The 12,022-nt window shown below is 37.4% G+C and overlaps 1 protein-coding gene across 1 annotated transcript in view; it reads right to left on the bottom strand.

Annotated features, from left to right (window-relative positions):
* UPF2 (UPF2 regulator of nonsense transcripts homolog (yeast)) overlaps positions 1 to 12,016 on the bottom strand; it is a 95,683-nt gene extending 83,667 nt beyond the window's left edge. The window contains exons 1-3 of the mRNA XM_010854099.1: positions 11,953 to 12,016; positions 6,582 to 6,961; positions 3,393 to 4,172 (exon numbers count right to left, since the gene is read on the bottom strand). Of these exons, the coding sequence (XP_010852401.1) occupies positions 3,393 to 4,172; positions 6,582 to 6,943 (1,142 nt within the window). The 5' untranslated portion in view covers positions 6,944 to 6,961; positions 11,953 to 12,016. The remainder of the gene's footprint in view (positions 1 to 3,392; positions 4,173 to 6,581; positions 6,962 to 11,952) is intronic.
* Between the last annotated feature and the right edge of the window lie 6 nt (positions 12,017 to 12,022).

Below are 12,022 nucleotides of genomic sequence, written 5' to 3'. Positions count from 1 at the left end.
ACATGAGAGATTTTATTACTCTATTTTTTTAATTGGTTAAATAGATTTTTAAGTATAGACTTCAATGAGTACAGACTAACACTTCACAACCCCTAAGCACCATGCCATCTCCCAAGTTAACCAGAATGCCCAAGAGCATTTACAATCCATAGATTGAAAACACAGGGTATTTCACTTTTTTTAAAACCATCATTAAAGACAGTGAATAAAGGCTTAAAGTAGTTTAACTACATGAGTCTTAAATACTCACTAGCTTGGCACCTACATTTCTAGCATTATCATGCCTAAGAGAAACCTTACTGAGAAAAATGACCATCTGTGATTTATTCCTATGATAAGAGAAAAACTTAAAAACGTCTACTGGATAATGACTGGCAGAAAGAAACTTCTGGAAACTGGACATTTTATAACATACCCTTTTAGAAGTAAGGAGACTAACATTAGGCCAAGTAGGGACTCTGCATTAATCCAATTCCTCGTGTCTTTCCTCAGTCAGGCACTTCAATCCTCACTTACAAAGGTTCTTCAAATTGAAGCTATCCTAAGGCATGAGTGACTTACTAAGCCATATGCCAATTGTTTTCTACACTGTGATTAAGATTCTCACATCCCCCAAATAATTACATATAATTGGACAGTTCCTGTGATAAAATAACTGCTCCCAGGGTAAGGTCAATTTACATTTAGTAAATAGCCTCCTCTAATAACCAACCATAGGTCAATAGCTCTGTATTAACATGAGTAAGTTTCTAGGAAAAGGCCACAAAGCTGTGGTCTCAACACTGTATCCTGGTTCAAAATTTTCTTCTGTGACTTTCATCATGAACAAAAATAGGTCTGCTTATCTAATCTAAATGTGACCAGTGGATAAGTATAATTAACAATATATACATCACTGAGAATTCCCTGGCAGGCCAGCGGTTAGGACTCAGTGCTTTCAATGCCATGGGCCACTATTTCAATCTCTGGTCAGAGAACTAAGATGCCAGAAGCCATGTGGCATGGGAAAAAAAAAAAAAAATCCACACACACACACACACACACCATCAATTATCATTAGGCTAACATAATATGCCAAAAGTACCTAAAGTTTAAGAGTTAAGTCTGTATCAGGAATAAAAAATTATGTCTCCAGTTCAAAGTGAAGAACTGACTCAGTAGCATGCCATTTGAGAAATGTCTTTAGGTATAACAAAAAGTCAAAAGACTGCAGCTATAAAAACTGTAGGCCATAGGCAGATAAGAAGGCATCAAAAACAAACATCCAAAGTGACTGAAAATCAGGCAGCAAATTGAGAGAACCAGAGATACTCAGCCTGAAGAAGATCAAAGGGAAACACCCTGGCAGTCTGCAAATATTTTGAGACATCATGGTGTAAAAGAAGAGACATGTCCCATGCCAATCAATGCTTCTCAAACTATCTGTCGTAAAGGAATAATTTTCTTTCCAATCACTGCACAGCTATAAAATATAATGACAATATCATGGCAATGAAAAATTGCTATCAAAATGTCTAATGAAATGTCTCAGTTTCTCTACTTAATTCACTGGCAACAGGTAAACAGTTCATGGAACCCCACTCTGAGTAGCTTTATTCTGTCTATACCAGAAAAAATGAGTAAATCAAAGGGAACCATTTTATGAGGAGTTAAATTTCAGCCCAAATTCCCAGCAAACAGGCTAGGAATAGGTGTGTCCAACAGTGCAATGGCTCAGGGCACTAAGCTCAAGAAGTTTTCAGAATAATTTATGTCAGATAATCTGTAAAATGGATTTCATTTTGCATTGGAAGGATGACTAGATTAAATCATTATAGACTCTGACCTAAAAGCTTCTGTGAGGCCAATCAAAAACACAAAATGTAGAAAGGATACATGTATATGTATGGCTGAGTCTCTTTGCTGTCCACCTGAAACTATCAAAACACTGTTAATCGGCTGTACTCCAACACAAAATACAAAGTTTAATTAAAAAAAAAAACCTTAGAAAGTAGCCAAAAAAAAAAAATCAAAGCATACTTTCAAAATCACCTGGGACGTTATTAGGTAAAACATATGTGAAAAGGAAAAAGACTGTAAAAATGACTATGTAAATTGTAACTAAGAAAGCTAATACATGTGAAAATTATTAATAGAGGACCACTACTTTATTAACCCATTACTGGCTACAGAAGTACATTCTGAAGTTGCCTCTTTAAAGTTTAAAGCAGTCCTCGCTATTCAAAAGCAAAAAATGAGGATTGTTTTAAGAAACATTAAGGAGCACCACTGCCATCTTAAATTCTCACCTGAGTGAGCTTCGGCCACCACAGATTTATCCATATAGCCTCTGCTGTGATCTTATCCCTTACCTAAGTGAACAACTGGCATACACTATTGCAGTCTTTTGTGGCTAAGTTAAGCACCTTCTAGAAGTAACTACATAAACCAGTCCTCCCCAACTACAGGCTTATAAGAGTAAGTGTTCTCCCCACACAGGAACTTTAAAATAGGTGCCAAGTATTCAGCCAAAGGCTACCGCTTGTGACTTCTTTCTGTACACCTTCAGCCCGGCCCCACATACACACCTCCATACTTACCTAATATCCACCAACTACATCAACTTCTAGCCTTTTGATGCCTTCTAGGAGAAGGCAATGGCAACCCACTCCAGTGTTCTTGCCTGGAGAATCCCAGGACGGGGGAGCCTGGTGGGCTGCCGTCTATGGGGTCGCACAGAGTCGGACACGACTGAAGTGACTTAGCAGCAGCAGGTGCAGATGATACATAGTCTACAGGATCTTGTAACAATCAAGGGTGGCCTAAATCAGGGATCTTCACCACAGGCTTTAGAATTTTGAAAGGATGTCCCCAGGAGAAAGACTCCTGTAAATGCACTTTACATATTTGCATTTAAAGAATTTCTTCACAGCTACTTTGGTATACTGTTTTCCAAATTTCTGATCTAAAATATCACTAATGAATGACTTATTCTCTTGAAAAGAGCGAGTATCAATGGTGACATCAATAAAACTAAAATACAAAAGTAAACCTGCTATAGAAAAGAAACAGTGAAACACACACAAAAATAATAGCAGATAAGTTAAAGTGATAGAAAAAGAAAACTTATCCCTCAACATTAAGATTTTTAAATCACAGTAAAAATCCACAATGTAAAAATCATCATATACTTGCCAAATTTCTATTAAATCAGAAACAAAATCTATCAAAGACTCACATTTAAACATGAGTACTTAGACTGTTATCACCCTGTGAAATTTTCCTGGAATGTTAAGAAATCACCTGTAATAAACCCTTTTCCACAAGTTCTTTCAGGGGCGTGAAGACTTTACATTTTTTAAAGTATGAGCTCCAAAATAAATTTTCAATTCTGAGAAACGTTTGAAAATCACCTGTTTTGTCTCTCAGTATTCTGTAGCTCCCTGTGGTCCCTTTTCAGATGTTTGGTCAAAGACGTAAAGTATTCTTTTAAAAGATTCTGGAAAGGTTGCTGTTTCTCTGGACTAATTATCTCACTAGGAGGAAAACTCAAATTAAACTTCTCTGCAGCACTCTTTACTTTCCTTGGTACAAGTCCAGCAATATCATCTCCACAATGTCGACAAAAACTAATCACCACAGAAACATGAGTATGGGATTCCCGATCAGCATTAATAATATTTTTTAGCTGTTCATAGATTAAGGAAAGACCTTCCTTGTCAGTGAAAATCCCAACTATTGTCAATTCTGCAATGAAACGCAAATCAGTTCTTAACTTGGTAATGTTAGGTGTTTTCTCTTCTTTCCTGGCTTCAAAATGTTTTTTCCAAACCTGAAGAAGTGATGGGGCAAAGTCGGCATAGCGCTGGTGAAAGAGCGAGCATAAGTGCACAGCACAATTCACGTCAGATATTTTTAGTTTTGCTTCCACAATAGAAGCGACAGCCTCTGCAATGTATTTGCTTAAATTTAGGCCATTAAAATCATGGGACAAGGAGTCTCTCTGTTGTTCTGTAATAGTTTTTAGTTTCTTGACAAAAGCGGTATTTTTCTTCAAACTTGAGTCTAGTCGGCTAAAGAAATTTTCCTCTGGTCGGTTGTCTGGAGCATTTTGGTTTTTGCTACGAAGTTCTTTCCTCAACTGATGTCGTTCCCAAGCTTCCTGATGAAGCTGAAGGGATTCCTCTTTCTCTCTATATAAAAAACAAACAAGTAAGTAAGATACCTTGTATATTTTGAAGCATAACTGATGAATCCCATAAGAGTGAAAGCCAATGAAAAATTAGAAAAGCAAAAAAAAAAAGAAAAATTTGAAAAGCAACAGAATCCAAGAGGAACAAAAAATGCAAAAGGCCCTTTCATCACTTTAAAGACACCTGATTAATGACCAGATAATGAGAACTCATTCTACTGGTAACACCAAAAGTGGCAGAGTGGAGCAATTTTTAATAACTAGATTAAAAATCATTCTGGCAACTGGCAAGCTAAATGAATATAACTTTTTACTTGTCAATTGTAACCCAATAAAGCTGAAAAAAATAAATGGATAAAACAGGATTCTTAATACAAAAAAACAAAGTAATATGTTTGGGAAAATATAAAACCTAAACCAAATAAAAGCACTGGGGAAACAGGGAAAAAATTCCACAAAAAAATAAAGAACAAAATTACAAAAGAATATATTAAAATGCTTTGAGTTAGGTACCATTTTCCATACTTTAGCATTAAATAAACCGTTCTTAATAAAAGTACCTTTCTTAATAAAAGTTTAGGCCTTAAAATTCAAGTATAATTAAAAGCTCATTTAGGAACCAGAAAAACTATAGGATAAAAGCACTTTAATAAAAGGTTAGCAGACTCAGTTTATCCTGAGAAGATTTAAAATCAAATCTGCTTATGTTTCCACTAGAAAGATGGGACATGTTTAAACTGCAGAAGTAGTAAAATAACTCAGGCAGGAGTGGGAGAATGAGGACAATCTGAGGTTTCTGAGACACCAAAATATATAACTTTAAAATATAAATTTCTAACAAAACAGATTTTCATCTTTCTAAGATAACCATCCCTGAGTTACTCTATAACTCTACAATTTTTCCACTAATAGCTACAATATGCTAACAAAGAGTTACATCTATCACTGAGAACAGGGACATGAATCCCTTGAAGCCTCCCAGCCACACAAAAACAAAATCAGCAGTGAGAGTGCTCGTTAAGAGAGTATAACTCATTACTGCCATGCATTCAACAACTCAATTATCATCTTTATTAAAAATACTTTAATATATAATGAATATATACACACACAATGAAAACATTTATACTTACCTATTTATATATTTACAGGTGAATAATATGATGCTTTAGAATACTCAAGAAAAAAAAAGGGGTAATTGCAGATGCTGGGTAGATGGGAAGGGATACTAATTTATTCCATTCTATCTTTTACATGCTTGAATTGTTCCAAATAAAAAGTTGGCATTGTGGTTACTATTGTTTTTTTTAAGCTCTTTGTATCAGAAAGGTGAGAGAACAAAAGTTACAGTGAAATGAAATATCCTTCCAATTATTTTAAGTAAAATAGAAAATAAGCAAGAAATTCTCAAGAATCATAGTTCTGAATATTCCAAAACTATTGCTTTTCAGACCTAAGACTCCAGTTCCTCATTAAAAATAGTTACTGAAGAACTTTGGTAAGTAGGTAACCGAGCTGTTCAAGAGATTCATAAAAATTCATATTTGCAAACAGCTTTTTAAATTACATATACAAAGGGAAGAGCCCATGCACTACTGGATTAGGTCTCACGCACTGTTCATCAACTGTCATTTCTGCTACATTCTGGTAGTCTTCCTAAGAGGACTACCTCGTTTTTCACCAGTTCATTATATCACTTGCACAGATTTACAAGGTTACAAATAGATTTTCATAAAGATAAAAAAGGGAAGCATTTTGGAATTGTACTTAAAGACAATGGTTTTAAGGTCAGCCTAACCCAGGTTCAAATCCCAGCTGCTCAACTATTTACTGTGACCTTAGGCAAGTCATTTAATCTCTTGAAGCTTCATTTTATTAATTCACAAAACAATAAGCTTACTTCATTAGGACTGCCTTAAAGACAGGTACTGATACAACTGCAGAGTTTGGCATATAAGAAACTCAACAGCAGCCATTAAGAACTGAAGATTTTCGGGAATTCCCTGGCAGTCCAATAGTTAGGACTTTCACCACCAGGGCCCAGGTTCAATCCCTGGTCATGGAACTAAGATCCTGCCAGCCACACAGCATGGCCAAAAAAGAAAGATTTTCAACTTAGAAAGATTACATACTATAACATGAAAAAAAGATTTTCTAAAAAGCACGAACAGCTCAAACTGCTCCACACCTCAAAAAAATATTTATTGAAGGTTACTATTATTTAATTTCAAGAGTTAAAGCACTGAAATCATGCCTGTAGTCAGTGAAATTAACAGAACAAGTAAATTGAGATACTCTCAACTCTCAAGCAACTGCACCTTGCAAATTTTATTTCAAATAATCACTGTTTTTCCAAAACATTCCAATCTTCCTATTTCTATACATTAACAGTTAGAATAAATGTTCTTACTTCAACTGGGCAGCCTCTTCTTCCTGCTGACGTTTCACCTGTTCTTCTTGCTTCTTTCTCTCTTCTTCTTCATGTTTCTTTTTTTCTTCTTCCTCTTTTTTCTTTAATTCCTCCTCTGCCTTCACCTTTTCTTCTTCTTTTTTCTTGCGTTCCTTGTCTTCTTTTTTTCTTTTATCTTCTTCCAGTTTCTTCTTCTTATCTTCAGGGACCTTAATAACCTCCTTCTTGGCAGTAAGCTTGATCTCCTCTTTTGGTTTCTCCCTGCTGCTCACTGGCCGCCTTTCACTGCAGTCTTTTTCCTTGCTGTTTAGTGAAGATTCTTTTTCTTCCATACTTGCTGGCTTTTTACGCTCAGCTGGCATTATGTTACCCAAGACAATCTGTAAGAGTAAAAGAATGTCAGCATTATAATTGCAGTGACTTTTTTTTTTTAACTAATGTGACACTACTTTGTTAAGTGGAACATATTAATGCAACTTGGCAACTGTGAGAGATTAAATAAAATGCATACAAAACAAATACTATTTCAGTGATAAAATAAATCACTGATCATATCCTATATTCTATCATTATTAGTTATGCTTATGTCTAAGCACTTTCTTTCTACTTTTTAGTCAGAAAATAGTCTCTACAAGAAGTAGAGAGCACAATATAAGGAACCTCCATGTACCCATTACATTCAACCACTATCAACTTCACAGGTGATATTAAATGACATATCATTTAATCATAAATATTTCAGTACTATCTGAGAACATTTTCAACCAGTTTCACCCACCATACTTCATAACCACTAAGAAATGCTGGTGACACTACATCATACAATATTCAATTACAAGTATTTAAGTGGGACCATAAATGAGCTCTTACCTTCTACGAAGCAACTAATAAAATAGACAAGACTAATAAATTTCATCTCATTGCTCTAACTGTATCAAACACAAAAACTGCTAACTATCCCAAACTAGACTAGACCTTTCATCTCTTTATTAGTAGTCAAAATTAGTCTATAAACATAATGATTACTATAAATAATACCTAAATTAAATATTCTGTTCTATACTTGCCAATACAAGAGCCACCAGCCCAGAGTTTCCCAGCCTCAAGAGTACTGACATCGTGGGCAAGAGTTCTCTGGTGGGAGGAGGAAAGGCTACCGTGTGCACTGCACAAACTGTAAGCGAAGCATCCCTGCTTCTACACAGTAGATGCCAGTATTGCCCCAGTTTTAAAAAACAAAAATTACTCAGACATCACCAAATTTCCCCTGGGGGCAAAATCACTACCAGCTGAAAACCACCACACTAGCCACACATGGCTACTTACACTGTAAATTAATTAAACAGAATCTGAAATTCAGTTCTCCATCACTATCCATAATCCAACTGCTCAACTCCACATGCCACTAGTGGGTACAACATCAAACAGTGCAGATATAGAGCATTTTCATCATTATAGAAAGTTCTATTGGAGAGCACTGGTCTATAGTACAGCCTCCATATAGTTAACTGGAATAAACTCTGGAACAAAAAATGTATTCTCCACCAAAATTCATGATTTCCTTTTCTAAAAATACGTGTCTACTTAGAGCTTAGTGTTCTCATGTCATTTCTTTTATGGACAATACTTCGTTTTAACTTCTAAATCATTTGAAAGTTGTACACAAGAAAATCAAAATACTTTTCATTTAAGAAGTATAGAATTACTTAAACTACTGAGGGTTTTTTTATTTTAAGCTAAAACACAGTACTCAAGTATTTTCAATATATGTTTTAAATTACATCAATAAAAACTATGTTAGCAAACAAAACATTTGCAGTAATAAATATTTTATAAACACAAAGCATTTATTTCAGCCCTCTAATAAAATATTACCACAGAAAGACAATCTAAGCCAACTGAAGCACTTTCAGTGATTTTTGGAGGCACATGTCATAGTCTGTATCTTATCTCAGCCACCTCTTCCTTCCCCTTTTCTGTTTTATTCTTATTCTCCTCCACCTCCATGTTCTATGCATTTTTTGGACAATGACACCCAAAGGCTTCAGATAACCCTATTTGTGGAACTTGAACAAAAAAGGGCTGTTAATCCTGTTTAAACAATCATTAAAATACATAAGAGCATAACTACTTATTTATGTGGCAAGACAGTGTTAATATTTATATTACCTGGGAAATTTAGTATCAACTTCTCACACAGTTTCAATACCCACCACTGTCCTAAACTGACTGCCCTAAAGCAAGCAAACTTTCAAGAGCGAATACTAATAGCTACTAGCTACTTCTCACAAAGTAAACATTTTACATACATTATTTCATTTAATAATAAAATCTTCATGAGATAAGTATTATTTTCCCTATTTAATAAATGAGTAAAAAGAGACCTGACCAAGTAACTTGACCAAGGCTTCTACAGCTAGTGACAGAGCTTAACCAAAGTTATTAAGAATCCTGAAGAGGATGCAGCTAGAAAACGTGACAAGAGATACTGACTACACAAATCAGAATTACATCTCTCAGAGTAGAAGGAGTCCCTGATGATGGTTAAGCAGTTTCTACATTATGTTTTAACTTTTGGCCTATTCTAGCTAAAAGATATGGGGACAGGTAATTCCTAGGTAATCAGATAAACTTACTTAGGGATATCTATAATTATATGCAAAAAAAAAAAAAGTTTTATACAGATTTTGTTCTTTCTGATGTGAAGCTGCAACAAGCAACACTTCAGCTAATACGGGAAAGAACAGTTCTCAGAATATAAAAAAGAATGGTACCAAAATTTATAATATCTCATTTATGAAGACAAAATTAGACACTAAGCTCTGTTAAAACATTAAGGAACGTACTTGGAATCTGACAAATTTATAAAGGATCATCATTTATCAGCACAACAGTCCCTCAAATTTTTGTGATTTTCCACAGTACTCATATATTAGACTTTTAAACGTCTTCTATACCAAACTGCAGAAGTCTTTCATGAATTAGATTCTGCTCTAGAGCATAGGTTCTCAACAAGACCCTCAAGTCTTGGCAGTGGTATCTTCTTTGAACCATTTCATCCTTATATTACAAACATATACCCAAAGTACACCTGGAACTAAATTTAAATGAACAAAAATATGATGAAAATTTTAAGGTTCATGTAAAGGTAGCAATGCACTATGAGAAAATAATATGAGCTTTAAAGTCAGTCAGACTTATAACTTTGCAAACTCTACAACCTGCTAGCTATGGAAACAGGGCAATGTAACTTCTCTGAGTCTATTCATCAGTAAGATGGAGATACTGCCACCTCTCTTACAGACGTCTTAAACTTCTGTAAGTCTAGAAGAGAGCATGAGAGCCATTCAACAAATGCTTATTCTCTTTCACAGAGAAAACTGAAGAGTTAAGCCTAAAATAAGAATTGTTTAGAGTTAGGAGTACTAGATTTTAACTACTCCAATTCTCAATTTTTACACTGAGTGAACTGCCCAAGATTACACAACTAGCTTAATAACTGGGTTGAGACTCTGTGTCCAGTGCTCTTTCCCCCTATATAACCTAAGACTTAAAAAGTCAAGTAGGGACTTCCCTGGTGATCCAGTGGCTAAGACTCTGGGGGCTAGGGTTGGATCCCTAGTCAGGGAACTAGATTCCACATGTTCCAACTAAAGATCCCTAAAGATCCCACATGGTGCAGTTAAAGATCCTGCATGTCCCAACTAAGACCTGGTGAAACCAAATAAATATTTTTTAAAAGCCAAGTAAAAAATACAAGCTATAGAATTCAGATTAAGTATGTATTTGTATCACATCAAATTTCAAATGTGAAACTGAGCATTAAATTATATTGTGAAATGCCATTTCACATTTTAATAAACTCATGCTTTAATATTTTACCTCAAGTCTTCCAAATAAAAACTAGAACTTTTAAATAGAGTCTGTAAGATAAAAATTAGTGATCTTTTAATTGGAATATGATTAGCTCCCACAAGCCAGTATAATTACATTCACACAGTTATTAAAAAGGAAGCCATGCTTTAAAACCACCTTTCTGGCTCCCAAAATAGTGTCCTGGCCCTTGGGCTGTATATTTTATTTGGTTTTCTAAATATACCCTGAACTTCCAGAAGAAAGTAAAACTACTTTACTAATAAAACAGGTACTTTCAATGGTCCGTTGGGAGAGTGCAGAGAAAGGGGTGTTTCCCTTTAAAGCTATTTATCCGCAAAGTACCATATGGGTTATGTATGAAATCACAATGAGACTGCTCTGAAAATGCTCCAGAGTGAAAGAATGATATTTAATCTTTACATTCTGGGTTATTCATTTAAAATGGTCTAAGGGCAGAACAGCACAAGGGCATTACCTCCCAGTCTCTGACTTTAAAGAACGTTCTCAGGAAAAAGGACTCAAAGTTTTTACAAATTCCACCAGAGTTCAAAAATGGTTTTTTTCATGAGTCGTACAGTTCTTCTAAACACTTAATAACTCTGCTAAAGGGGAAAAGTGAGGGAGAGTTTTCCTCAGGTCTGATGCATCACTGCATGCAAGTCCTAAAAGAGCAAGAGACCCGACGGTCCGGTACAGACTGTCCCCTCAAACTTATAAGCTGGCTCTGCTCCGCCAACCAAACACCCCGCGATCGCCTCTTTAGTTCAACAGGAGGACCGGGAAGCCCGGGATGAAGGCAAAGTGAAGAATTTTCAGCCCATGGGACTAAAACGAAGTCCACCCAGGAATGCCTGCCCACCACTCTCCGATCCACCGAACCCCGTCCCCTGCACCCTCTTCTCCCACAACCCCCTGCTCTCGCTCCACACGCCTCAGCTCCGCTCGCTTCCTCGCCACAACTCCCCTTCCCACCCGGGTCCACGGTCACCTTCGCGGACCGTCCCTGCCCCAGCCCTAACTTCGCACCCCACACTCCCTCACCGCCGGAGCCCGACACGCTCCGGCCGGTCTCCCGGCTCCACATCCTCCCACACACACACCCACCCTCCCCATTTCCTCGCCCTCGCTTCCCTCCCGGCTCCCAAAGAGCTCTCCCCAGCCTCCCCTCGCTCTCCTCCACACCCCAAACCTCTTCACCCCGCCACGGCGGGCTCCCCGCCTCCGGCCCCGAGGCCCACCCCGGGCATATGAGGCAGGCACCCCCTCGACAGCCTCTCCTGCCTCCCTCCCGCGTTGAAGGGAGCCTCCTGAGGAAAGGGGTCTGAGGAGAACGACGCCGGACCCGCGGTCCGTCTCCTGCTCGCCGTTCCCGGAGCGCTGGGGTGCCGAGTAGCCTCACGGGTCCCCGGGGGAGTAGGAGTCCAGGCCGGTGCCTCCCAACCCCGCTCCCTCCTGGTCGTTGGAGCGGAGGGAAAGGAGGTTCCCCGGGACTTACCTCGAGCCTGTTGTCAACATTAGCCCCGGGTTTCCCAGCACCAACTCCAGCGCTCGGGCTCTCCCCTCCC

Source organism: Bison bison, unplaced genomic scaffold (assembly GCF_000754665.1).
Source record: "Bison bison bison isolate TAMUID 2011002044 unplaced genomic scaffold, Bison_UMD1.0 scf7180017864337, whole genome shotgun sequence".
Lineage (NCBI taxonomy): Eukaryota > Metazoa > Chordata > Mammalia > Artiodactyla > Bovidae > Bison > Bison bison.
Note: the sequence above shows the minus strand (reverse complement) of the source record. Positions and strands in the feature narration are given on the sequence as shown.